We start from the raw sequence: 26,819 nt of genomic DNA on the forward strand, positions 1-26,819 counted from the left end.
ATCAATAGGAAAAGGTATTCCCTTTCTCCAACAACAGTTTACATCTGGGGGCGCTTACTGGATTCCCTGGCACAAGGATCTTTCTACCAGTGGACAGGTTTTCAGCTATACAACTGTGGATGGGCAAATTGCTCCGAAATCAGAGGGTATCCATTCACTCAGCAATACAGGTCCTGGGGTCCATGGTATCCACCTTCAAAATGGTGGAATATGCCCAGTTACATTCCAGGCCTCTACAAAGATTAATTCTGTCCAGGAGGAACGGACAGCATCTCCTTATAGGGTGCCCATTCTGGGGAAGATGGAAAAATCAAGAAAAGTTTCTGCCAATAAACATTCTGGAACTGCGAGCAGTATACAGAGCACTAATCAAGGCACAGGACCTGCTACAGGGCAGGCCAGTCCAGATCCAGTCCAACAATGCGACTACAGTGGCCTACCTCAATCATCAGGGAGGCACAAGAAGTTTTGCAGACATGTAAGAAGTGACAAAGGTTCTGATTTGGGCAGAACGTCATCTTCCAGCCATCTCAACAATATTCATACTGGGAGTGCTAAATTTGGAAGCAGACTTCCTAAGTCGCCAGGACATACAAGCCAGAAAGTGTTCTCTCCATCCGGGAGTGTTTCAGCTCCTGGTAAACAAATGGGGTCTACCAGTGATAGATCTCATGGCATCATGCCACAACCACAAGGTCCCCAGGTACAGGGCCAGGTCCAGAGACCCATCAGCAGCCTTCGTGGATGCACTGGCAGTAAGATGAGACTTCAAAACGGTGTATCTTTATCCAGCTTGAAAAAGGCTACAGTGGTAGCCGAAATGCGTTGCTGCTCTACTACAGGATTACTGGGGATCCGTTTCAAGTCCAGCCACCCGCTAATAGATAAATTCATGACTATTAACAAGTATCTACCATTTGCTACAAGCTCCACACAGACAGGCTGCTGCAGAGATGTGAGCCGACTGCGATAACTGCACAGGCACATGTGGTCACTAACTGCTGGCTAACACCCGCTGTATCCCTCACATCGCAAGGATAATACAGAGACGGTGGGCGGTGTCCCAGTACACCAAGCCGCCCTCCAGCGCTGTGTCCCAAGACACCATACAGGTATAGCATCGGCAAGTTCCCGTCCATTCGTCTGCTTGTATACGGGACTATTAACGGCAGACGATTTGGGGTGATACTGGCTGTTTTCTTGGGCTGTTTAAGATGGCAGGACTGTTACATACTAATTAGGCCTGGTCAATTATAACAGCAACTATAATATCTATTATGATGGGCTAATCTTTTTTTATTTTCTCTCCATCTAAACATCCAGGGGAGAACTGGTTTTATAAACTGCAAACTTTATTTATTTGTAAGGAAGAATCCCCAGGGAATCACCATCTAGATACTAATTGCAAAAGTATCAGTTATGTGGATACAATTAAAAAACACAATATGGAATCTGTTACTGGTAACAGCAACATCTGACTTTTACATTGTTAAGTTGTTACTTATTGATATTTTTATTTATTTTTATTTATATTTAGTATCGAGTCTGATCAACTCCTTTTTTATTAAATGCCTGAATATAATTTTCTATGTAAATGGAATATATTTTGTGTATAATGTGTATTCGTTATATTACTATTTAATGGCTATTTTAAAATATATGTGCAATTTGTTACAGTATATTTGCTTGTGGTATAAGGTTGTTTCCTAATAATACTTATTATAATGAAACCACTTTTTATAGTTAACTTGCTCTGTGTCTCACTAATGTCCCAGCATAAGAGATAGAACGCTGTATATGTTTACTTGGTGTATCTCTTTCCTACAATTTCCCTCCTCCCAAGAGTTCTCAGGAAACTTTAAGCAGGAAGGCGGAGCAGTAATACTGGTGGCCCCGGCTTGGCTCAGACGTCATTGGTTCACCAACATACAGAATCGGTAGACAGTCCATATCCTTTCCTCTGTGGCGGGATCTGCTAACACAGGATCACTGCCGACATTTGGACTTGCCCCATCTGACTTTGACAGCGTGGCTCTGGAATCTTCCATCTTAAAAGCAAAGGGATTTTCTAGTTCTGTAATTGAAACAATGCTTAGAACACGGAAGCCTGCTTCTGCCCGCATCTATTACAGAATTTGGCATTCTTTTGATCAATGGTGTTCTCGTAAGGAATATGATCCTAGGGTGTTCAGGATTTCCAGGATACTGGCTTTCCTGAAGGCAGGGTTAAACAATGGTTTAACATCAACAGTCCGGCCCCGACCCCTGAACCTCTCGGTGCTGCTCCCGGATTTGATGTCTAGAAGGTCGGTAAGTATGCCAAACAGTGCATTAGTGCTGAATCATAAGTGAAATATTTAGCTCCACCTGTGGATCTTTTAAAATGTGTAAGTGAGTAATGAATACACTCATGCACCTGGTGACCTGGAAAACGTGAACTGTGTGCGGTTGTGAGGACCGAGTTTGAGAACCACTGCTCTATTCTATAACCCAGATACTTCCACACAGAGAAAGGTGATGTTAATGCCTTCTTATTGAATTCAGTGATGCCTTATCAGGGACAAATTCGGGCTTTGAAAGTTATTTTAGAAACAAATATGTGGTGAATATTCAGGGGTCTATTTATCGGAGGCAATAAGCCCTAATATCCTGCAAAAACTGGAGTTTTCACAGGACTTAGGGCTTCTGCCTATTTCACAAGCACCCAACACCCGGTGATGGCTAACGCTGGCTGTAGGGCCTCCTGTGATACAAAACAATGGTAAAAAAAATTCAAAAAAAGAAGCTTATTTCTCTTTTTTTTTTTAAGTCTCACAGGGGGATCTGAGCACTGCACAGCTGCCCCATTTTGATAAATACCCCAAAGAAGAATGTCATTGCAGTGATAGAACATTTTCATTTTGGAGAGATATCGATAAAGAAATACCGTATTGTACACCATTGCCCATGAAAAACATACCCAGGTGCAACCTTCATTATGCTATTTGAAGTGCCTCAGATGGTTTGTAGCTATAAGAAAACATCCCTTCCATCTTTTATTTACTATCACTATTGTACCAATCCCTTATGTAATTACTTTTCCTTTTTCTTCTAAGACACTAAAGCTGGCCACACACTAGACCAACTTACATCCAAGCATCCAATTAGTTGATTGGTTGGAATGAAAATCTGGTAAGGTATGAAAGCAAATGACAATCAGCAATTTTCTCCCAAATGCCAGAGAATGGGCAAAAACTGTTGTTTGAACAAATTGTTTAGATCAAACATTTAACAAACTTGTCTGACGACTATTTTCATCTGTTTTCTGGCATTTAGGAGCAAATTGCTGATCATCATTTACTCCCATACGTTACCAGATTTTCATTCCTACCAGCCAACTAGTTGGATGGTTGGATGAAAGTTGGTCTAATGTGTGACCACCTTTAAAGTCATGGCAGTAAGGGGACATTTTATAAACATATCAACATGCAATTAGTAATTATGTTGGTTCATGCATGCATATAAATGCTTTCCCATATGTAATTCACATGAATAGTGAACAAGACTCCAAGACAGTAATGGCCGGCACTTCATACCTATGGCTGACTCAAACGAAGAGCTAAAAGTCATTTTGCGCAGCAGAAGAGGCTCTTTGAACACAAGTTTAAGTGGAAATGAGTCTGAATATGGCGCTTAAATACACCCGCTCAACCTCTTGAAGTTCACTTGATTGTCTTATCCCGCCAAACAAAATGCCACTTTTAGATTTGACTGTAGACTTGGGTGAATTACTGCAGATGGCCTACATTATGCCATTAAAATTCAGCAACTCTCACAAAAAGGAGGAAAATGATGCCTCGTGCAGCTGCCTCCATCCTGACCCAGTATGAGTAACCATATAAATAAGCGTAACTTAAACATGTACAATTATGCAGATGGAAGACCTGAAACTCACAGGAGTGGCTATACTCTTTACATCACTTACCTGTTACAACTATTAGACTTTGCGACACCATTTCTGGAACTGTTATCTGTCACACTACTACTCCAATCAGCTAGGCTTCAGTGACTTGTAACATTATAGTACTGCAATAATAGGAGTAAGTATAAGGAGTAAGGAGTGGTGGCAGAGTTGTTACTATGGCCCAATGTCTCAAACACAGTTATTAGTATCAGTTTTTATTTTAAATAAATGAACAAAATACTGTAATAGTATATATATATATATATATATATATATATATAGAACAAGGGTACTGTTAATAGCGCTACACCAAGAATTATCTGTGTTTAAGTCCTTTAAAATGAATTCTTCCAAAAATACACTCCCCGTGTGACAGGTGGCCGCCAATTTTCTCCTGAGAGACTGTTGTTGTATCGTCTCAAATAGTAGTAGAGTATCTAAAAAAGGTGGTGAGAAAAGGCGCTCTCTGGTGTAGTATTTTAGAAATATTTGAATTTTCAAGATTAGTATTTCAAGTACCTTCATCAATTAAAAAACAGGCACATCAGGGGTCTTAGTGTGGAGCCAGCATGTACTCGTTCTCAAAAAGAATCCCAGAATCGACAGATAACTTTATCAAGTGTGCCCTCGGAATTCTGAAACAATCACTTTGGTTCCGCTCCTCCCCGTACATTCAATGGTGGAACCTCCTCACACCTCCTCTCGCCCTGCCGCTGCTCCTTTTTTAGATAAATATATATATATATATATATATATATATATACAGTATATATATATATATATATATATATATAGTATATATTATATTGAGCTTAATTGTGGGGCTGTTCCTGGGTGTTTGGAGAAATAACCCAAATATAGAACTAATTGATGTAATAAATAAAAGTATAGAACGTGTGTACAATTATGCAAAACCCCCAAATACTATAAACTGAAATTATGACTTTAATGGTGTTTAAGAAGGGATCCCATATGTAGCAGTTTACACACTATTATTCAGTTTTTTGTCACCGACTGTTTGACACTGTGCAGGAGATGTACTAATCCTTGGAGAGAGATAAAGTGGATGGGGATAAAGTCCCAACCAATCAGCTCCTAACTGTCACTTTACAGGCTGTGTTTTGAAAAATGACAGTAAGGAGCTTATTGGTTGGTTATCTCCATTTACTTTAACTCTCTCCAAGGCTTAGTACATCTACCCATGTATTTATTGTCTACAATGTATCTCTTGAGACACATATTTTAGTATGAGTACTAACAATAGGCGCTTGAGACATTATACTGCAATTGGCACTCATTTTTCCAACTTGAAAAGAATTGTGGGGTGAATTTAATGGACCCGGCAAACCTGCTAGAAAGAATGTCCAACATGAAGCTGTGGAATCGTAATATTTGTTGTGATTGGTCAGCGGACTCGTCAGAAGGGCGTTCCTAGCTACAGGGGGTGTCCCAGGATTGGATGTGAACGTGATGTGACTGGTTCTTTCTAATCCTCTCTAATAATACAAAAAATGGCACTTAAGCAATAAATTAAATTTACTGAAAATAAATATACAGTATCTATAGTAGTCGATGGCACATCATGGGCATCGTCCACAATTGAATCAACCCCATAAAGTCCAAATATATTCTTCATATAGAGAGATCAGGATTCTTCATCTGCCCTTTATAAATTGTGCTCACAAACTTTAAGCTTGTACAGTATGTCCACATACATGAATGTATGTAGACATATGACCACTCTCCCCTTTAATAAAATTGGGGGTGAATGCAGTTTTCTTTACTTCCAATCATGATTTTAGCCTTTTTTCTATGATAAGGAGCTATGTGATCTTCGCTGTGCTTGTCTGTGGATCCTGTCCTTAGATACCCTCGGTCAGTAAATGCTCAATGTCTACCATGGCTGATTTATTAACGTTGCAGTTAGCTGAAAAATTTCCATTGAATCACAGCATCAAATCAGTAATTAACTTTGTGAAGGATCCCAATGGTTCCAGAACGCTTATATAAACCACACTATTTCCTCATTAAATACTGTACACCAGAGTGCTGTATCCAGTTTTCTTTGCACACATACCACACAGGAGACAATAGTATATGTAATAAACTTGTGTGCTATAAGTAATATGCTCCCCCCACTCAATCTATCAATGACTACCGTGAACTGTATGAAAGCCACTTGGGATATGCCCTTGTCTCTGATAGAGGAGGAGAAGTATCAAATCGTCTAAAGAGCACAAGTGGAGAATTTGCCCATAGCAACCAATCACATTATACCTATAATTTTCTAGAGTGTACTAGAAAATAATAGCTAGGAGCTTACTATGGGCACTTTTTCACTTCTTCTCTTTAGAAAGTTTGATACATCTCCCCCAAAGTCACGGAACTATTTGGTTAATTCTAATATTCTTCTAATTTGTACTTATGGTACATTATATAATATACTGTATATTCAGAACAACTTGAATTTGATGCTATTGAGAAAATACCCTTTGTCAATGGGTTTCCTGCATTTTCTCTGAAAACCGTTGGATGATTAATGTACATGGGGGAGATGTACTAAGGCCTGGAGAGAGATAAAGTACCAATCAATTAGCTTCTAACTGTCATTTAAAAAAATGACAGTTAGAAGCTGATTGGTTGGTACTTTATCTCTGTCAACTTTATCTCTCTCCAAGGCTTAGTACATATCCCCCCATATAATTGTTGTACGCTTGATCTCTGTGCTTCTGACATGTGCATATCACTTGTACGGACACATGCATACCATTCACACATAATTGTATACAGAAGCAGATTTGCCTCAAAGAAAGGAACCACGTCCATTTTATATTAATTCAAAGAAAAAAAATAAAACAAAGGAGATAGGCAAGAAGCAAGGAGATGCAGATGAGGGACACCACCTTGCCACCGCATCTTTAAAACAAACCAAACAATGCTTCGGTTGTTTGACCAAACGTAATCTTGCTTAGCACTTTTGACATCAGAGTTAAAACAAATACAGTTTTTGTGAAGAAAAATATCCAGGTATCAAAGAGGAAAAACTGAATGAAACGCCTGAAGGGATTAAATGTGGAGTCCATTCTCAGGGTAAAAACCGAGCTTGGCTCCACACCGCTGTTTTTTAAGAAAGTGTAATAAAAATACAAATTACAAGTGAACACTCAACATCTCCAATGCTGATTTGTTGTGTCCTACGCCCCACCAAGTCTTTTCTTGAAGTCACTGAGCAAATAAGACAGAGCTTTTTGCTGCAATGCCCTTGTCACATGGTTAAGTTCAATTCTAGATAGTAGCAAGGCCCTTGAGTCAGATGGCTGGAAAGCTCCTCATAATTTTGAGGAATTAGTAAATAGGATATGTTTCCACTCCAAAATGGCAACATACACTTTCGAAGAGGTTCAGAGGATAATATCTGTCTTCTTCACACATTGAAACAGGAACTCATAACTTACTCAAAATAAAAAATAAAAAAAGATTTCAAAACACTAACTTTTTGAAATATATCTTTTCAGGAACATCATTGCCCTTCCACATATGGGAAAGACTGAGAGGTTGAAAACAAAAAAACAAATGGATTTATAGATGAATAAAGTATGACGTTAAATGCATTATTCTATCTCCATGACATTTGTCAACAAGATTACAGGTGAGCTCAGACACGGTCCCTTTGTATCTGCTGAAGCTGGTGACATTCCCATGACTGCTGGCAAAATGTATGTTGCGTTTTTTTTTTTTAATCACAGCATCAACTTAAACATTCAAATATAACCATTGTACAGTGCATGGTGGCTTAAGCGAGACTTTACACCCAAAAGAATCCAAATGATATCCAGATGTTGTACACCTTATGAAAAAGTTTACTTGGTTCTGCAGGCTTAACCACTGTTATCGGTCCTACATCTGCTGAGGTGTCTTATTTACTTTACTTTTTTTTTAAAGATATGTCTTGATACACAATCGTAAATGCTTTCATCCTGCTGGAAATGGTCTTGCGTTCTCCTTGTGCGTTGTCATTGAGATGACCAGCTCCCTCAAGTAGACAATGTCATGGCTTAAAGTTGTAGCCACGTTACAAAATCAAGAGCTGGCTTCTGATGTTCAGCAGTAGCTTTTATCCTCACCACTTTCCACTGAGAAATTCAGCATCAGATTACAGTTTATGCATTTCTGTTGTGGTCCTGTGATGTTTGCACTTGCTTTTAACATGTGAACCACTGTTGCTGATGCTCTACTAGATTGTATTTCAAAGTTTCTTTACTATTTTGCTTTGTCTTCTATGTACAGCCCTATTTTTATCCTTTTCTAAGTTCTCTTTATTTCTTGTCACTTGGTTCTTTCCAACTGGAGAAGACACCTGTTCTATAACCATCTTCAATTCCAGGGCTGCTCCAATGAAGGACATAATTGTGTGCCTCCCAATTTGGAAGGGAATGCCAGGAGATTGTGCACCCAAATTTATTCAGAAAGCTAACACTTAAAAAAGATAAGGAGAAAATAGAACGAAAAATGAGAAAAAAAAATATCCCTAAAACAATTGAATAAACTAAGAGTTGGTGAGCTGAACCATTGCGGGATCGGAGTCTATTGATAACATTCAAATGTCCAACCCACAGGGTAGGTTCTCCTTTCTTCCCCAATCAGCTCTTTATTGCAGTTACTGACATGTAAAGTTGCCACAGGTGGCAAAAAGAACAAACAAGACAAAAAAAATAAAAATAATAGATCTTTGTGTGACTGCGAAAAGTCCATAAAATGTGTCCTTTGTGTTTTTGGCACTGGAAGGGGGTCAGGTCATCGTTGCTTCACAAGGCGGCGTGAAATCTGCTGGTATTATAATCCAGTTGCTCCTAGGGCCATACCTGCGCTATGGCTCATACATGGAATTGTCTGCATGGATTTGGGAAAGTCATGACTGACCACTCTGCCGTTCTCATCGCTACCCCCTGCTGTGGAAGGTCTTGGTAAGGTTGCCATCCGAACCGTCTCTGTGACTGTTTGCTGTGGAATTAAACAGAAGCCCTTTTGAGGAGGATAAGGGTTGTAGCCCCTGTCCTTTCTGCAAGTTAACATTTCATAACATAAACACACTTTTTCTAAAATTTGCTAGATGAAGAGCTAAACTGTCACTGTAAATAATTGCATCTATAGTAACTTCACTATGAACCTAAATGATAGAGTTAAACTCTTAACCCTAATTAGCAACATGGTGGGAAAAAAAGTATTTAGAACCACTGATATTCATTAGATATTCAACTCCCTGGCACCAGAGAGAGCACCAAGTGGACAATCATACTCACTGAAGCAAAAAAATGTTTTGCCTCCCTCCACAGCAGAAGAACTAACTGTTACAGGGGGATTGGTGGTGCGTGTGTCTGAAGCCCCATCATTGGTTTTCTTGCTCAAGGGGGTTATGTCACTGTATCATTTAGGGACAGTGTGGAGCTCTTCCTAAGCACTAATAGGGTTATGTACTAAGCACAGTGAAAAATACAATCCATGGGTGGCTACTAGAATTCCAACAGAACGTCATCACTGTTCTTGCTAACGCTCTGCTTGCTCTCAAGATGGTACCTGTTGTTCTCAAGATGGCAGCTACTGAGATTCAGAACAATAATCCTGTATGCTGTATTCTGGGGGTTCTTGGGTATTAATTGATATGACAAAGCATTTTAATTTAAAGACGTGTAAGAGAGAAAATTACAGCACTAAACATTTCTTCAAGGTGACATTTATGTTGATGGCTATGGAAGAGGAGATCAATCTGAAAAGCATGGAACAATGCCTCCATTTGTGAGATTTGATCCAACGAAAAGAACACAGTTCCATCAGAAGAAGTTTCTTCTATATGGTACTGATACATTTACATTTGCAATAATTGTTGTTTAAAGTTATGTTTCAATTGTTAAAAGGGCTTCATCACTTTAGATGACCCCATCTTAATAAAAAATAACCCTCATGTTTAGCATAATATACGTTTCTCGTGACTCTCGGTGTTGGAGGACACAACGCTCCCATAGGACCTGATTCAGAGTGTATTCAGAGTGCATTGCAGCTTTGGGTGTGCAAAAATATGCTAATACAACAGCCACAGAAACCTGTACTGAGACGCCTACTGGAGCCTTTTTAGCTGTTCGCAGCTGCGTACACATATGCAGCATCAGATGCAGATCATGCAAACATGTACTCAGTGGCATATCTATAATGGGTGAAATGTGTGCGGGGCACATGGGCTCCCGGGTCCAGGGGGCCCCGCACCGCACACACTGCACCCATTTTTTTTTAAACTTACCTGTCTGTGGTCCCGCGTCAGGTCTCAGCGCTGCTCAGAACACCGGAAAATGCCCGCCGTGGCCATTTTCCAGGTGTTCTGCGCATGCGCAGCAGACTGCAGACACTAGAGTGTGCCCGAGTCTGCTGTGCATGCACAGAACACCAGAAAATGACCGCCGCGGTCATTTACTGGCGTTCTGCGCATGCACAGTAGACTCCGGGCACCCTCTAGTGCCCGGAGTCTACTAAGGCTCTGGAGGCTGGCCAGCCGCATCAGTCGGCTGCCAGCCACCAGGGAGAGAGGAGGGGGCTCCGCACGGTGAGTGCACACGGGCCCCCTCCTCTCTTAAGATGCCCCTGCATCTACACCTGAGCCATATTTTCTGCATACAGGATCGCAGACACTGCTGGGAACACATCTCAATTTTAGCCATCACTTCCTGTCACCCACTTGTGATTAAATCTTCACTGCAACCGTAATCGCAATTCAATCGCTGAGCACACGCAATGCGGCTGGGACGCATTCGCAGACCACTATCGTTCTACTGCGTGAACTTTTGAATAGCGTACCTTATGAATCAGGCCCTTACCTCTGCAACAGGGTAATATTGAAGAGCCTGAATATGGGTGGAGCGTAATGTTGTATATTTTTTTTCAATACCACACTAGACAACTCCTGGCTTCAGATATTAGTTGTTTTTCAGTAGGGACCCCTAGAGTCCCTTGAGGAATCTTAATGTATGGAGGGTTATCCAAAATTAGAAAAGTCCTTTAAATCGTTTCTATGACAATCACAAAGAAAAGCTAGACCCCACATTTAACAGATTTCTAAATTTATGGGATATTTCGACTTTCAAATTATTTTTACCCAACATCGCCAAATAACAGAGCTTTGCTAGTTCTATGCAGGCACTGCAAAAGTTCAGTAGAACCACTATTGCACTTGTTGGTATATTTAGTGTGCTACTGCTCTACCTCCATGACGCTCCTTAATTGAAGCATCTGTTCCTTTACCAAGATGGCTGCCATTAGGTAGCCTGGGCATGAGCGGCACCATCTTGGACTGCTGTGTTTGAGCGCCACAGTACTACACAGATGTGCAGTACTCAGAAAAGTGAAGTCCTGCCATTACCCACTATACCGCCTATATGCTGTACATGACCGGACAGTCCGTTTTATGCTCCTCTCCATCTCTGCTACATATGTGTACATACAGTAACTGTGAGCAAGGCTGTACCACACTGATTTCCTGCAATGAACCCAAGCTCCAGGTTAAGTCTATCTGGCTGATGTGTCTACTACAGTACTTTCCACTGGTGTCTATACTATTTAATAACTGTGTATACCACAAAATACTATAATACACACATATCAACAGCACTGGCTTCTGGTCTCTACGGTAACAATTGAAACTATCTTAAAATTATACAGCAAAACCCATAACCGTAATTAGCAGCATGGTGTGAAGTAAGTCTTTTGAGCCACTGATGTTCATTAGATATTCAACCCACTGGCACTGTGCCAGTTCCTGGGGTGATGAAAGAAAAAGCAGGGCCCCTACAGGCAATGTCATTTAACTAATGGACAGTGCTGTCTGAACCTCTTCTACTCTTGGTTGTGAATGCAAAGACCAGACCGTCCCTGGGGGAGTGATTTCCCCAGAATTGCCGAGATCACTTGCCTAGAATATAAACCCTACAGTTCTGTAAACTGGAGGGAGGGGAAATGTTGGGTATAAATGTAATCTCTTTTATGGGACTTTATTATTTAACTCTTTAGATAACTTCAGACTACAGTGAAACACATTTGAGACACATGGAAAAGACACGACAAGATATGTGATGCCACCTTCATCTTTTTGGATTCACTCCTGGACTTGTAACAAAACTCGATTAGTGCAACCAACATGGCCAATCCCAGGCCTCCGATCAGGATGTAGAAGACACCAGCGACATTACTAAGGCTCAATGCACTTGTCTTATCCTGGAACCAGACACAGAAGAAAGGAGCAGGGAGAGAGGGAGGGGAAGAATATGTTATGAGAACAATCAATATATTGGCTTTAAACACAAGATTCCCACGTCCACCCCTCGCATATGACAGACTCATCACCACACTGATAACATACAGCAGGCAGCGCCATTTAACACCTTTATGCCTACTGTAATTTGCAGTTGGCATTGTAGGAGTTACAGTAAGCCTTTTTAAAGTTGTCTGTACATCCTAAAAGCATTTTCTAAGATATTTTTGAGTCACTGGCTTAGTTAAGCTCTGGAATAAAGGGAGACTTTTCAGTGGCTGTGATCTGACCTATCTTTTTTTTTTAAGACAGTACAACAATGATAAGTTTGTGTCAGCGGGAAAAGCTATAGCGTCTTATAGTAGTTACAATTTGTTGAGCGTAGATGCAAATAAAAAGCTGCTTCACTATTGAAATAAAATCTTTCCCCACTAAATGTTATGACTAAGAAACAAAAAGAATTCTGAGGTCAAAAGTCTCTTGATTACTGATACACTGCTGGGACCATCAGACCCCCCAAAATCCTTCCTTAAAGGCTCCTTGAGACTAATGCTAATTTGTACTTCATGCAAAGTATCAAATACAAAAATAACTATTCTCTACCTACAGCCCCCAACTCTTCATCTCCTCCATCTGGATCTCCCTTACAATTGATTTCTTCCATATCCAAAATGATATGCTCCAGCAGGTTCATACATTGAATTCTCTGTCACTTATATTACCTTCCCCATACTACCACCCAGGCCGTTTTACCAAAGTCCCAATACGCATTCCGAACATTACTGTACCTTTTTTTATTATTGCCACTTTACCCCATTGGGTCAATCCTATTAGGTGCGAATTGTGAGGTGCGAGTTGCTATTTTCATTTGAATTTGCATAGTGAATTTATTTTGCAATCCATTTAGAAACTTGCATTGAACCAGAGAGACTGAATTTGCAACTTTCCACTCGCACCTCCCTGAGAGTGAGAGATGGAAAGAAAACTCTTTATTTTAAGGTTAAAATGTCGGGACACTGTGCTGAACCCCTAGGACACCCCCCCATAATGACTAATTATCCATTTGGAAGTTTCCAATTAGCTTAATTAGTCCAATAATTACATGTCATTTCTGGGGATAAAAAAAATGTCCTCTAATTACCCCAAAATAAACTTTTTCGTTAGTTTAGGCACCCAAAGTAATTACAATAATTTTTTAGTTGAAAAATAATTGTTTTTATAATTTTTTTTTAATGTTTCAAGGTGCCCTAAAAGTACCTCAAAATCATCCTTTTTCCTAGTTTTTTTTTGCATTTTTTGTTTAATTAATCTTAGATTAAATGAAAAAAGTTTGTTTTTTATCATTTTCTTGCATTTAAAATAACCCCACAAATCAGAAATTTGACACCATTTAAAAACCTACAGTACCTTCCTAATGCCCACAAACAGCCTTCTATACGGTCCTGCTAACAAAATTATCCATTTTGGGTGGTCCAGGATGGTCATTTGGCAATCAATTCACACCCCTCTGCTGCGAGTAGTGCGAATAGGCATTTTTAATTGGATTGGAGAATTCTTGGGAGCGCGCTTCGCTGCAAAGTTTGCGAGTTTCAAGAAACAAACTCGCTACTCACCATTCGCACCTATTGGATTGAGCCCCATGTCTGTGTTTGATAGGAGTAATTAGAAATATATATTTCCCTCCTATCCTTAATCTTTATGTCTTAGCTTAGCTTATTGTGTTTCTCAGTCTCATTTTTGTACGACTACTTCCTGATTTCTGATCTACCTCCATGGTCTTCTTCCTATCATTCGCCCCTTTTTTGAATGGCATTCCCTCAATATGTAAGCTCTCCTTCGGTTTCTTTTCTCTATTGTTTGTTTCCTCTCTTGTATTTTAACATCATCCAGCTTCCCTGTATTGCCTAAACTCTTTATATCTCCCATTTCTTTTCTTCAACAATTCTCTTATATAGCCAAGTCTAAATTATCTCTGCCTTAATATTTTTTCCTTCCATGTTTCTCTAGTTATGGGGCCTATTCATCAACACTAAAATAATGTTTTTAAGGACATTTTCCTTAATTAACATTATTTTAGTATTCATGAAGAGACTTAACACAGGAGATATCACTGATATCTCCAGGTTAAGTCCCCCTGTGTTAATTTCCACACTCCCCATACATTAGTATGGGGATGTGGAAATTATGGTATTCATCAAATTCCGAAAATTATGTATTTTCGGAATTTAATGGAGTTACTATTCGCCTCTGTGAGGTGGCAAATAGCAGGTAACACTTACCTGCTTCCAGCTGGTGAGGTCCCCCGGCGTCTTCCTCCGTCGCTCTGGTCCCTCCTCTGGCTCCCGTGGCTGTTCTGAGACGTGTTCTCCCAGTAGAACACAATAAAGTTTAGAAAAAAAAGCCTTATTTTTTTTTTCTAAACTGTACTGTGTGCTGCTGGGAGACCACGTGTCAGAACAGCAGGACGGAGCCGGAGGCGCTGCAACGGGCAGGTAAGTGCGGGGACAGGGGGAGATATGCAGAGGGGTGAGGTGGACACAAAATTACCACATCTGTAGGCAGTGCTGCGCATGCGCTGGCTTTACAGCATGCGCAGCCCGGAATCCAGCTGCGGTAAGTTAGTGTAGAGAGGGAAAACTATCTATTTCCCGAGAAGCTGTCGTTGCAAAAATGATAGCTTTTCGAAATAGATACTTATGGAGAGGAGGAATGATGAATTCCTCCGGTAATTAGGTAGAACCCCATGCCAGTGCTAAACGTAATTACCTCCAGAGAATTTTTAGGTATGATGAATAGGCCCCTATGATGTTGTCTGTAGCCACATTACTTTCCTTTTCTGTGAAATACTCTACTCTTCTCATTGCTCGATTCCTACATGTATTCTGCCTATCTTGTCCTTTGTTTGCTTATTGTTTCTTCTCCATTATACACTGTCATCTTTTACACCATCCCCTCTGTATTCATCTTTTTCAGTTTTATCTATGACCCTATTGTTGTCTTACTAATCGATCCTATTCCCTTACCATAATCAACCTCTCCCCTAGTTTGTCTCAGCTGCTACCATTCATTACAAATCACACTGTGTTGATGACATCATTGGAGAACCACCAACGGAATTATTTTGTACCATACTTTGGAGTAATTTAATATATTTGGTTGAATTATTTATTCTTGAAATAAATAATTTAAAAAAATCTTGACAGGTGAAATGCAGAATGTAATTATTATTTAAAAGCAAAGTAACAATATTTATGATATTTTTTACCATTGAGTGGACCAGATATCAGACTTTTGGATTACATTAACACTTTAAAAAGGCTTGGCATCTGCCAGACATGATTTTTTTCTCGCATGCCCTATTAAACCATATTCATACAGTCTTTTCCCTCCCACCACAATGCCATAGCAATACACATCCTCCAAAACCCACCTCCCTCCAGAGAACATTGGTTTAGAGTTTAGGCATGCACCCAAAGCGGACGATCAATACACTTCTATTTTCAGGGCCTTTGTTCTGCGAGCAACAGTGTACCAAAAACATCTAGAGGAACCGGTTGACTGAATGTAGTTGATGATATGATGTGCGTGTGTGGGAGATTTTCTTTATTTCATTATTAAATTACATATTTTTGACTTTTTTGATGGTTATCACTGCTCTTATTAATTCATATATTGGTCATTGTAATGCTACAGCAACAATACTCAATAATGTTTTAATATTAATCCTATGCATTTGTGGTGTTTAGGTACATCTACAGAGGATTCCTACGATGAATTTCAGTTGAATGTGTTGAAGATTTGAGTCCATTTGAACATGCAGTGTACAAATGATCTTCTTGGATGTGCTTATGACCTGAAGAGATGAAAAGTATATTGAGTTTTTCGGTATAAAGAAATGATGATATACAAAAGCACAAAAAACAATAATAAAACAATGATAATAAAAAAGAAGACAAAAATCGCACTAAACAATTAGTTTGGATTAAATGAGTGCACCAAGAATTAGGCTATAATTCAATCAAGGCTAAAGGTAATGTAAGGACACTGTAAAGGACACTGTAGGGGTCACATGTGATGGGTGGGCACAGGGGAAAATTTCATAATGCTATATATCAAAAATTTCATATTGCTACTGTATATACTCAAAAAGCTTGCTAGTTGAGTATAACTCAAGTAACCTAATGCAATGATGTCATGTCTAAGTATTGCCTACATGTATTTTTTATTTTTTTGCTTACTAAATAAAAATTTTAAAAAATAGAGGGTACTCACTAATTTAATCCAAGAAGTAGACTGTTTTATTTACATACCTACAGTGTTTAAAAAAGCAGTCTGACATTTCGGTCCCTTTATTGACCTTTTGTCAAGGTTACACAGCACTACAGCAACCACTAAATGTGGAGAAGTACACTGAAGTGTCAAAAGTCATGGGATAGCAGTATGTAAACGTAATGGTAAGTGGCATCACCGTACTGTGACATCTTGGAAATGCCCATACCTGCATTAGTTGTAATCTGATATCTCAGATAGTGGGTGCCCGATGGACAGGACATTTCCGAAGTTGTGCGGACATTCAACATTCCTCGATCTATGGTGTCATGTGTGTAGCAGGTATACCTCTTGGAAGGCATTACCACCCACCATGGACAGCGCAGTGGCTGACCAAGGTGCTCGATGATTGCGACCATAATTGTCCGTGGGAACAGACAAGCAACACTGGCTCAAATCACAACCACATTCAATGCAAGAGGTACTAAATGCATATCCAGCAGGTCAGAGCAGCATTCTTTAGCTTGCATGGAATAAGGGAGCAGAAGACCCACCAGAGTGTCCCTGTTAAGGCAACAACACCAGACACAGTGCCTCACCTGGGTTTGTGACATTACTAATTGGACCCTGGAGGACTGGCATGGTGGCATGGTCCCATAAGTCATGGTGCCAGGTGTTTCGGGCTGATGGTAGGGTTCGGGTGTGGTACAGACCCCATGAGGCCATAGGCCCCAGTAATTAACAAGGCACCATGCAGGCTGGTGGTGGTTCCATATTAGTGTGGAGTGTGATTACAGGGCATAGGTTTCGCTGGTCCATCTGAACATGTAACTGACCAGTAACCGCCATGTTGCATTGCTTGATGACCATTTGCAGCACTTCATGGACTTTATGTACCCCCACAACGATGGAATATTCCAGCAGTATAATGCACCATGTTATTGGTCCCAAGTTGTCCAGAATTGGTTTGAGGAGTATTCTGGAGCCTTCCCGATGAATGGTGTGGCCACCACATTTGCCCAACATGAACCCAATATGGCATATATGGTGGTGGTGAGCTCCATTTATACCAAAGATCCAGAACCTACAAATATTAGGGAGCTGTGGGAAGCTATCTAGATGGCATAGGTCAACATCTCTTCAGTGGTCTTCCGTCCACTTGTGGAATCGATGCCTCATTGAGTTGCTGTACTTCACCGGGCTAGAGAGGGTCCTATACGATACTGAGCATCTATCCCATGACTTTTGGCACTTCAGTGTGTGTATAGCTAGATAGATAAATAGATAGATAGATACTGCACACACATGCTGTCACTATAATGCCAGCCACTAGAGGGCACCTCAAATAAAAAAAATACAAATGCATTTTTTTCTTTAGTTTCATTCTAGTACCAATAAGAAAAACCTAACACAGTGATTCCTAAACTTTCTTGAATCTTGGCGCCCAAGAGTATCAAAATCTTTTTTTTCATGGCATTCCTAGGCTAAAAGATTCTTTTTGAGAACATTGAGCAAAATGTATTCAATTGAGTACATTGTGTTTACTTGTCATCTTTAGTTGGAATCAGTATGAAATACCGTCAGTCGGGATGCCTTCTGTGGATGCTCGGTATCCCTACAGGAGTTGGGTAAGTATGTTAACCCTCCCCCTTCTCCCAATAACCCTAATGTCTTGCATCATAACCCTGTCCACCCCGCACCCTAACTCTAACCCTCCCAATTAGTGCCTGAACCTTATCCTCCCCTTTAGTGCCTAACGCTACCCCCCCCACTGGTGCCTAACCCCAACCTCCCTTCCAAAGCCTAACCCTAACCCTCCCCCCTTAGTGCCTATCCCTACCCCCCCAGTGGTGCCTAAACCTAACCCCCCCTCCTGCGGTTAATAGCAAAGGCGTCCTGCTCTACCCACGATAAGGATGGTAGCTGTCGGGATTCCGGCATCGGTATCTAAACTGGCATTGGCATATCGATGCCTATGTTTAGCCCCAAGTTGGGATTTCAATGCCGGGATTTCAACAGCCAGCATCTCATCCGCCGGCAAATTGACTGTATCCCCTTTAGGCTAAGATATGTGGTGGTGGAAAGGTTAGTGCTTTTGTTTGTCCACATAGTTATCGAATGGCAGCCACCAACACTGGTTTTGCCTATGACATGGCCCATAGATAAATATAAATACGGACCATATTTTTGGTCACAGACAATATACAGTGTATATAGTTTAGGAACCATTGCTTACAGTAATTACGTCTTACGTTAATTAATTTGCCAGCCTAGCACTGCCTTGTATAGATATTCACTCGATAGGATTGATGTTTTGTGTCATGTGTTCTAGAAGTGGGGAGGCTGAATTACTTTTTAAAGAGTACTAATTTTAGGTATACTCAAAAAGTTAGAGGGAATTTTGTGAGACAGACTTTTACATAAATATACGGCATGCAATAGTACATGAACAAAATAATTGAAAAAAAAATATGTAAATAAAATGTTTTAAATAAAATAAAATATTCTATATGATGGAACTTTTCCTATAGTAGAGTGATGATATAATAATTATGTTAATATAGAAAATGATTTAGGAATTGTATTGATCACATTCTCTATTTTCCCATTAACAAATTACATTTTACTAGTTTATTTTAATCAGTTTGTGTTATATGTTGTACTATTTGCAACGTAATACTTAGAGCATAAAAGTTGTATCTACTGCTTATGTTTAATATTTATTAAACTTGATTTAGTTGCTTAGTTTTTTTTATTTGCTTCATTATAAAGCTGTACATTATGTTTCTTTTATAATCTGTAACTATATCTGTAGCTAAAGAGTACTGTATCATTTTGTATTATTATGGAAACCACAACTGAGCTAAGTTTGTACAGATTACCAGAAATGTAAGGAAAAAAGATAATTTACTAAAAACTAAACCTGGATGAGGTTATTTCACTGCCACTGTAAATAATAGTAATTTCTTGTTTTTATATGCTAGCTGGCTCTAAGAACATACAAAATAATGGAAAGGGAACGGATAGCTTGAGTATTTCTATGCGAGTATATACGTGTGGTGACTTGTTCCAAAGGTACAGTGACACAGGATAAAATAGGGGCTTCTCAACTGAGCTCCTATGGACAATTCATAGAAAGGGCTGAAATACACAGTAGATTCTGCATATAGATCCTCAAAATAGCAGTCTCTGATGAGCATTGCCATATATTTTTATTTTTTTACAGTGTACATTATAAGGTATTTCAATTGGGCTTGTTCATTTTTTTCCTGTGGCTTGTGAAATTGCGGCCGGCTGTGGGGTTTTTGTTATCCAAATGGCCATGAGAAGTTTAGCTGTGGTAATGTTTTATAGGATTTAAAGCAACTTTTTTTTCTTGTAGCTTTAGGGCAGGTACAAAAGTTGGGCAAAATGGCTATTTTAAGGTAAAAAAGTTGGGACTTTTTTCAGGACCCCTGACACCCCCCACTCCCAATATTTAATTAGTAGTTTTTAATTAGATAAATGGGTTTAAATATATGGGACAGGTATATAGTGGTGCTTTATGAATGGGACAGGTGTTTTTAACATTGTAGGTGGGACTTATATGTATTTTTTTTGTTTAAAAAAACTTAAAGTGACTTAAAATGACAAAACAAATAGCTAACATGTGCTTTTAGAACCCCTAAAATAAGTACAGCATTTATTTGCTTACAAAACGCATTCTATCTTTTCTTTTAACTGTTCTCCAAAAAATATAAAAATCAGTCATTTAAAAGCTATTAAGCGCTCCAAATACTTTTCTTTGGTACATAAGTAGATCTCTATAATGCTAACCAACACAAATGTTTCTGCTTTTTTAGGGTACAGGCTGATTTTTACATTTACTGAGTGTTTTTGCAGAAAAAAATGATCACGCCCAATTATTTACAATTGGATAGTGTGAGAATCGGTGGTGCACATATAGCTGCATAATTGGAAATTGGGTGCAATAATTTTGCTGCAAAAATTTTGCTTCCAATTTCTTTATTTTCTATTTTTGATATCCACATTTGATTTTACCCACTGAAAACACTGACATTCTGGGTCAAATGTAATAGGGTGAGAGTTTAGAAAATGTGAGAGTTTAGCAGTAATACTCTCACACTAATACATTGATCAAGTTATATTTGCAAAACAGGAAACACCTGGATGAGATTTTAAATCTTGAGAGTTTTCTGAGTCTGAAAAACATGCAAGTTTGCATGTTCATTAACTTCATTACATTGGCTGAGTTTAAAAATGTGAGTGTTTTCTCTCACATTTTCTAAACTCTCACTCTATTACATTTGGATCTCTGTCTTTGATGATCCATGTTCCACCACACCCCATTCTATGATTTTCAATACAAGAACTTAAAATTTGTTTAGAAAACATGGGCCTGATGCAAAAATGGAAATTGAACATGGATTCTCATCTGATGTATTTTTTTGCTTTCTTTCAGGTTGAATATACTGTACTAATAACTTATTATTATTTTGGTATCTATCTATCTATCTATCTATCTATCTATCTATCTATCTATCTATCTATCTATCTATCTTTAAAGTTCTTTATTCACCAATCACCCTGCAGTAAAAAAATAATGTTGGCTGGCACGGCATGATGGGACTTATTTCTAAAAGAAAGGGTTGTTTTACAATGGCTTAATATAATAAATGTAAAAAAAAAAAAAACTGTAAAAAGATAAAAATGTAATTAAAAAAAAAGTTTCAGGAAAGGTTATTTGAAAATGTGGGAATGTCTTAGTGATGCCCAGTCACTAGGGTGCACATGGTCACCTGTAACTGATGCTGGAGGAACAGGTACGTGTATAATTTACTTCTCCTCTAGGAATATGAAGCAGTGCTTTTCTTATAGGGACCAATGATCCCCAGGGGCTGGTGTCACTCATCTCTCCTCTTCTTGCCAATAGAAAAGAGAAGAACAGCATGAGTGGATAGAAACTGTCAGTGTGCACTCACCCTTTGAAGAAACTGCTGTTTGTACATAAGATCACTTACATGGACACATATTGATACAGTGTTTTGCATCTATGTTCCATTCAGCATTTACTTTAATCACTCGTGTGATGGAGGATTTCATAGGTATTCAACCAAGTGGATTTTTATCTGCCCAGCCTATAAAGAAGCCCTTTCAATTAACATTAAAACCAACTTGCATGCTTATCTCCACTAGCTAAGCCTTGGAAGCTACCCACTGAAAGCATGTTTTCTGGCTGCCTTTGCTTTGCTACAAAAATAGCCAGTGGGTTGGTGCAAAAAAAGGGCAGCTGGTCCATACAATTGCTCTTGTTTAGCTGAGTTCTAAGAACTACCCATGATCACTGGAAAGCTCTGGGATAAACTGCGTCAGCATGGCTCAGCTATTAGTAGGAGCAGTTGCAGTTGTCCACTACAGTGTGCCCTATGCCACAACTGGACAAACCTTGTGTGTACCTTTGCCACTTTCATCAAAGGGTACAATGAACACTTCTTCCAGTGCTGCTCACCAAGCAGTAAATACAGTTTAAACCTAACATACCACAAGCACAAGACAAAAAGTGCCTGTGTGTATGAGTCTATAACAGTACAGTTCCATCAACAAAATATTATGCTGTACCTCAATCCAGGGTTTAGCGAATGCATTAATATTCATATTATAATAAATATTAAAGTTACTAGAGAACATTAATTACATTGGTAAACAAAGATTCTGTCACAGGGCACCACAGGTGATATTATTTAAGTAGTTTCTATGCTGATTTCAAAAATGGTCTTCGAGTTTTTCTATCACCCAAAGTTTTAAAGTTACGCCCTCTTTAAGAATATACATTAGGATATATAACCCATTTATAGAGCGTTTAGGGAGGTTTTTTTCCTTCAGTAAAATTCCATTGTTTTCTTTAATTCTGGGCAGATTAGTATAAATTGAGATGGGTACAGAATAATAAACAGTTGAGTCACATTCTGTTGGGTGATGGACTTTGGACACGATGAGCCATAGGAGTGATGACTAAGCAAGTAAACCTTTCTTACTAAAGGGTCTAGGTCTAGGTACTAAGCCTTGAAGAGAAATAAAGTGGATGGAGATAAAGTACCAACCAATCAGCTCCTAACTGTCACAGACCCCCTAAGTCACTATTCTTAGCCAGCTGGTGGTCAGAGTTCATTCTTTAAACATTTAATGCTGTGTGTTTCTCAGTCATAGGTTGATATTTATATAGTTCAGTATATATTGTATACTGTTTAGAATACCAAGTGGCAATGCCTAGAATTTTTTTGACCATCCAGATTTTTTTTTGCTACATTTGTGATCCATTTGTGATACATAGTTCACCTGTAAAGAAATGTTTAAAGACAATACACACCCACCGTGACAGTATAGGTTTAATACAAACACACACAATCATACATACTCACCTACATTACCTGGACCAGCCCTCTTCTCCCTGTAGGCATCCTTGGTCTTCATAAAATTAAAAAAAGGAAAATACTAACCCACGAACTAGGTACCATCCTTGAAGGATGATACCTCCTGAATGTTGGCCTCAGATGCGACTTTTCACCTTTGTAGTGCTGTGTCTGAGCGTTCATTGGTCAGCCCCCACCTCTCTCAGCCAATGAACGTCTCCCACCATTAAAGTCAATGGTGAGAGCCGGAGGGTTACTAAAGGTTCTGGGGATAGCCCCGACTGTCAGCCTAGGCCTGGGGTGCCCTGGAGAGGGGGATCCCTCTATTTTGGGGGACCTCAACTCCCCACAGATCCCCGGCCTGGGCTGACTAGTGGTCAGGGGTAATGTTTTGGCTGGAAACCCTGTACTTACACAACCAGTACTGGCTATAAAATGTTCAGGGTTGGTTGTGCTTTTAGGGGGGACCCCACATATTTTTTTTTTCTAAAATTAACACTTAACAAGCATTTTACAGTACGACACATGCATGCGTCTCACTGATGTATGCATGTATCTGTGTCAAATCGAACTGCTCATGCTGAAAACGAAAGCATGAAGCTCTTCTATTCATTTGGGGATTTTCAGTTAGATTTGCTGTTCATTTTTCATTCAATTTGCAAATTGAATGTTAGTAAATGAAGGGATCCTATAGTCCTCTATGGGAAAACATTGATGCTTTTCAGAAATTCGATTTAATTTGAAATTAATTTTTCTGTTCTATTTGACATTCGATTTGAGCTTTAGTAAATCCCTTCATAAAAGATCGAACCAAGGGCCCGATTCAGATCCGCTCACTAGATGCGTTCGCTCGCTAGATGCGTATGCAAATTCGGCAAGGCAGGCGATCACACGGCAAGGCATTAGCACGCCCACTATGTCTTAGCGTGCAATCGCATTGTGTATGCAGATGCCCACCAGCCTGTCTTAAGACGCCCACTTATGCACACATCATCTCCAGGAAATGTATGCAACCATCGGTAACATTGAGTGCCATCGGAAGCGTTCGCAGCACTTGTGGTTGACCATACCCTACCGCAAGCACTGCGAGTGCTTCAGTGTAATATTCAGCCAAGTGACATGTACTATGACGCTGCCTCTTAATTATGCACGCCTCTGAAACAGCGTTAGGATGTTCAGGCATGCCTGCTTTTGCACATCCAGTCCCCCCATTTCTAGCGACCAGCCTGTCACCATACACAAGCGTCTTCTCCTGTCGCTCATTCAGCCAGGCAGTCTATGCGCAGCGAGTGAACGCTTCCCGATCACTCACACTGGTTCGTGCACGCGCATTGTGATGCATATGCATGCGCAGAATACAAACAATCAGCTGGCTGCGTGCGAACGCATCCTACGCAAGCGGGTCTGAATTAGGCCCCAAAATCTAGCCAAAATCTAATGCAAAATCGAACAGAAAACAAAATAGAACCTTTGTAAATATACCCCCTGGTCTCCCACTCAATGCTCCAGGTCCATGGTAGACTTACTGTAATTCAGTCCGGTAATTGTCCAGCTGCGGCGGCTACTTCTTCTCCCTGCAGCTTCTGACATACTCACTGGCTTCAATGTGCAGCATCCCAACCAGCGCAGGCTGCTGCAGCAATGGCTGTCTGAATCGGGTGACTGTCCATCCACCAACAGGAAACCAGTATGCGGTTACATGAAGCCTGCAGCCAATCCCTGACAAGCCAGGGCTGTATAACGTTTCTCCCTGCACACAGGACTTACCAGTGCACTGTTGTCCACAGCCTAGCTATGTGCTATTTTTTTTAGCTCATACAGATTCCTACAGATTCTTATTTTGCCTAGAGATTTCAAGTGCAGTTACCACCTTGCTGCACTACTGCTGGCGCCAGTATTCCGGTCCCATTCTGGTGAGTCCAGTTTTCCGGTTCCATTCCAGTGACTCCAGTATTCTGGTTCCAATCCGGTAACTCCAGTAGTCTGGTTTATTCCGGTGACTCCAGTATTCAGGTCCCATTTCAGTGTTCCAGCATTCCTGTCCCATTTCAGTTATCCAGCATTCCGGTTCCGCTCTGGTTATCCAGCATTCTGGTCTCATTTCAGTTGTTCATTGTTCCTGTCCAGAGCTACTCTGGGTTCCACTTGATCCAGTGTCCTGCTGGGTCTGGCCTGGTTGAAGTACTGAAGCTCTCTATCCTATCCACCGGCACCTGTGTGCCTTAAGCATCAATCGCCTGGTTCCCATCAAAACTCCAACTGTCTCACCATTGCCTTCAGTTGCTAGTAGTCACATCTTGTCTATCAGTTAAAACACACAAGTGTCCTCCATACACCTAAAATCTCTGCCCTAGTCATTGAGCAGGAACTATATTAGGCCTCCCAGCTTTCAGCCACTCACCCCAGATCCCATTCCAGCCAAAGTCTACAGTCTGGCTACAAAGACAAACACAAACATGACATAAGCTATCACTCTGCTTCCAGCTGGCTCTTATAGGAACCCATCTCCCAGTAAGAGCTTATTACTAAATTCCCGTGAAAACATTAATTTTCAAGTTGTGAATTTAAGCATAAATAATTTATTATTAAAAATGCAGATTGTGATAAATAAGTTCCACATAAGTACAAATAAATTGGTATCAACTATATGTACTTCCCAAACATGTATTATGAATCAGTGTGATCCTATAAATATTTTCACCAAAATAAACATAACCATTTATTTATAATGCCATGAACTGAAAGACCACTGAGCATATATTTGCATTTGAAGCACAGTCTATGAATTGCAATGTTTCCATTGAGCGACAGTGCAGGTTATACTTTTGCGCTAGGAAAACATCACAAACCATTTGGACAGAGACTGGAACTCCTGAAGCATTCAAAATTAGCAGCACAAACCACCATCAACTGACTACAATTGTTGGTATTCTTCAAACAATCCCAACAGTCTGTGGATCCACTGAAAAAAATCTATAATACATGCCATGTAATCCCCAATTACTCGCATTAGGTACCAAGGGCCAAATGTAATAGGGTGAGAATTTATAAAATGGGGTGTTTAGCAGTAAGCTCTCGCACTGGTCAAGTTTTATCTTCAAAATAGGAAAACATGTGGATGAGAGTTTAAATTGTGAGAGATTTTTGAGTCTAAACACATGTAAGTTTGCATGTTCTTGGACTCTATTACTTTGGGCGAGTTTAAAAAGTGTGAGAGTTTACTGCTAAACTCTCACATTTTCTAAACTCTCACCCTATTACATTTGGCCCCAACATTCCATTTGTCTCTTAAAAGATGTAGGGTAACTTTACAGGTAAAATCTAGAGATGTACAATGCTTCAAGGAGGATATATTCTCTTCAGGAAAAAAAAAATAGATCACAGATCATAGATCAAAAGTTTAAACTTTTGTGAAAGCAGTTTTCAAAAGTGTAAGCTTTCACTATCCTAAATCTGAGAAATAAGCTGATGTATTGGAAGAAGTGGACATTGATGATTTTTCCAGGGTATAATACATTGCTACAGAACTTAAACACTTGACACATTTCACCACCATACAGGTGAATTCATCAAAAGTATGTATCATGCTGCTGGTGATGGAGAATCGCGTCAAGTGTATGAGTAATGCTCCACTTATTATAAAAGTAAACATATTAATGAAGGAGTGTATTGAAACATAGGGCTCAATCCAATTAGGTATGAATGGGCAAATTGCCTTTGGAGCGGCATAGAAACACCGGCAACGGCACTTCAATTTGCCCCCCTTGTGGCCCAATCTCACCACTGACTCATACATTTTTGCTCACAGCCTATGAAAGTCCGGACATTCCGTAAGTGAGGCATACAGCCATACTTACTCGCGGGTGGGAGGAACTTGCATTTAATTGGATTGACCCCAAAGTGC

General features: G+C 39.8%; 1 protein-coding gene across 7 annotated transcripts in view; it reads right to left on the reverse strand.

Annotated features, from left to right (window-relative positions):
- Positions 1 to 6,753: 6,753 nt before the first annotated feature.
- Positions 6,754 to 26,819, reverse strand: part of GRIA1 (glutamate ionotropic receptor AMPA type subunit 1) — a 333,609-nt gene continuing 313,543 nt past the window's right edge. For 4 of the 7 annotated variants that reach the window (XM_088475691.1, XM_088475690.1, XM_088475689.1 and 1 more), the window contains exons 15-16: positions 12,065 to 12,199; positions 8,694 to 8,965 (exon numbers count right to left, since the gene is read on the reverse strand). In XM_088475691.1, the coding sequence (XP_088331817.1) occupies positions 8,777 to 8,965; positions 12,065 to 12,199 (324 nt within the window). In that variant the 3' untranslated portion in view covers positions 8,694 to 8,776. Of the gene's footprint in view, positions 8,607 to 8,693; positions 8,966 to 12,064; positions 12,200 to 26,819 lie in introns of those variants that run through there. The other 3 variants (XM_088475695.1, XM_088475694.1, XM_088475693.1) reach the window with 3 other exon arrangements.

Source organism: Taudactylus pleione, unplaced genomic scaffold, assembly GCF_031769625.1.
Source record: "Taudactylus pleione unplaced genomic scaffold, aTauple2 ptg000176l, whole genome shotgun sequence".
Classification (NCBI taxonomy): Eukaryota; Metazoa; Chordata; class Amphibia; order Anura; family Myobatrachidae; genus Taudactylus; species Taudactylus pleione.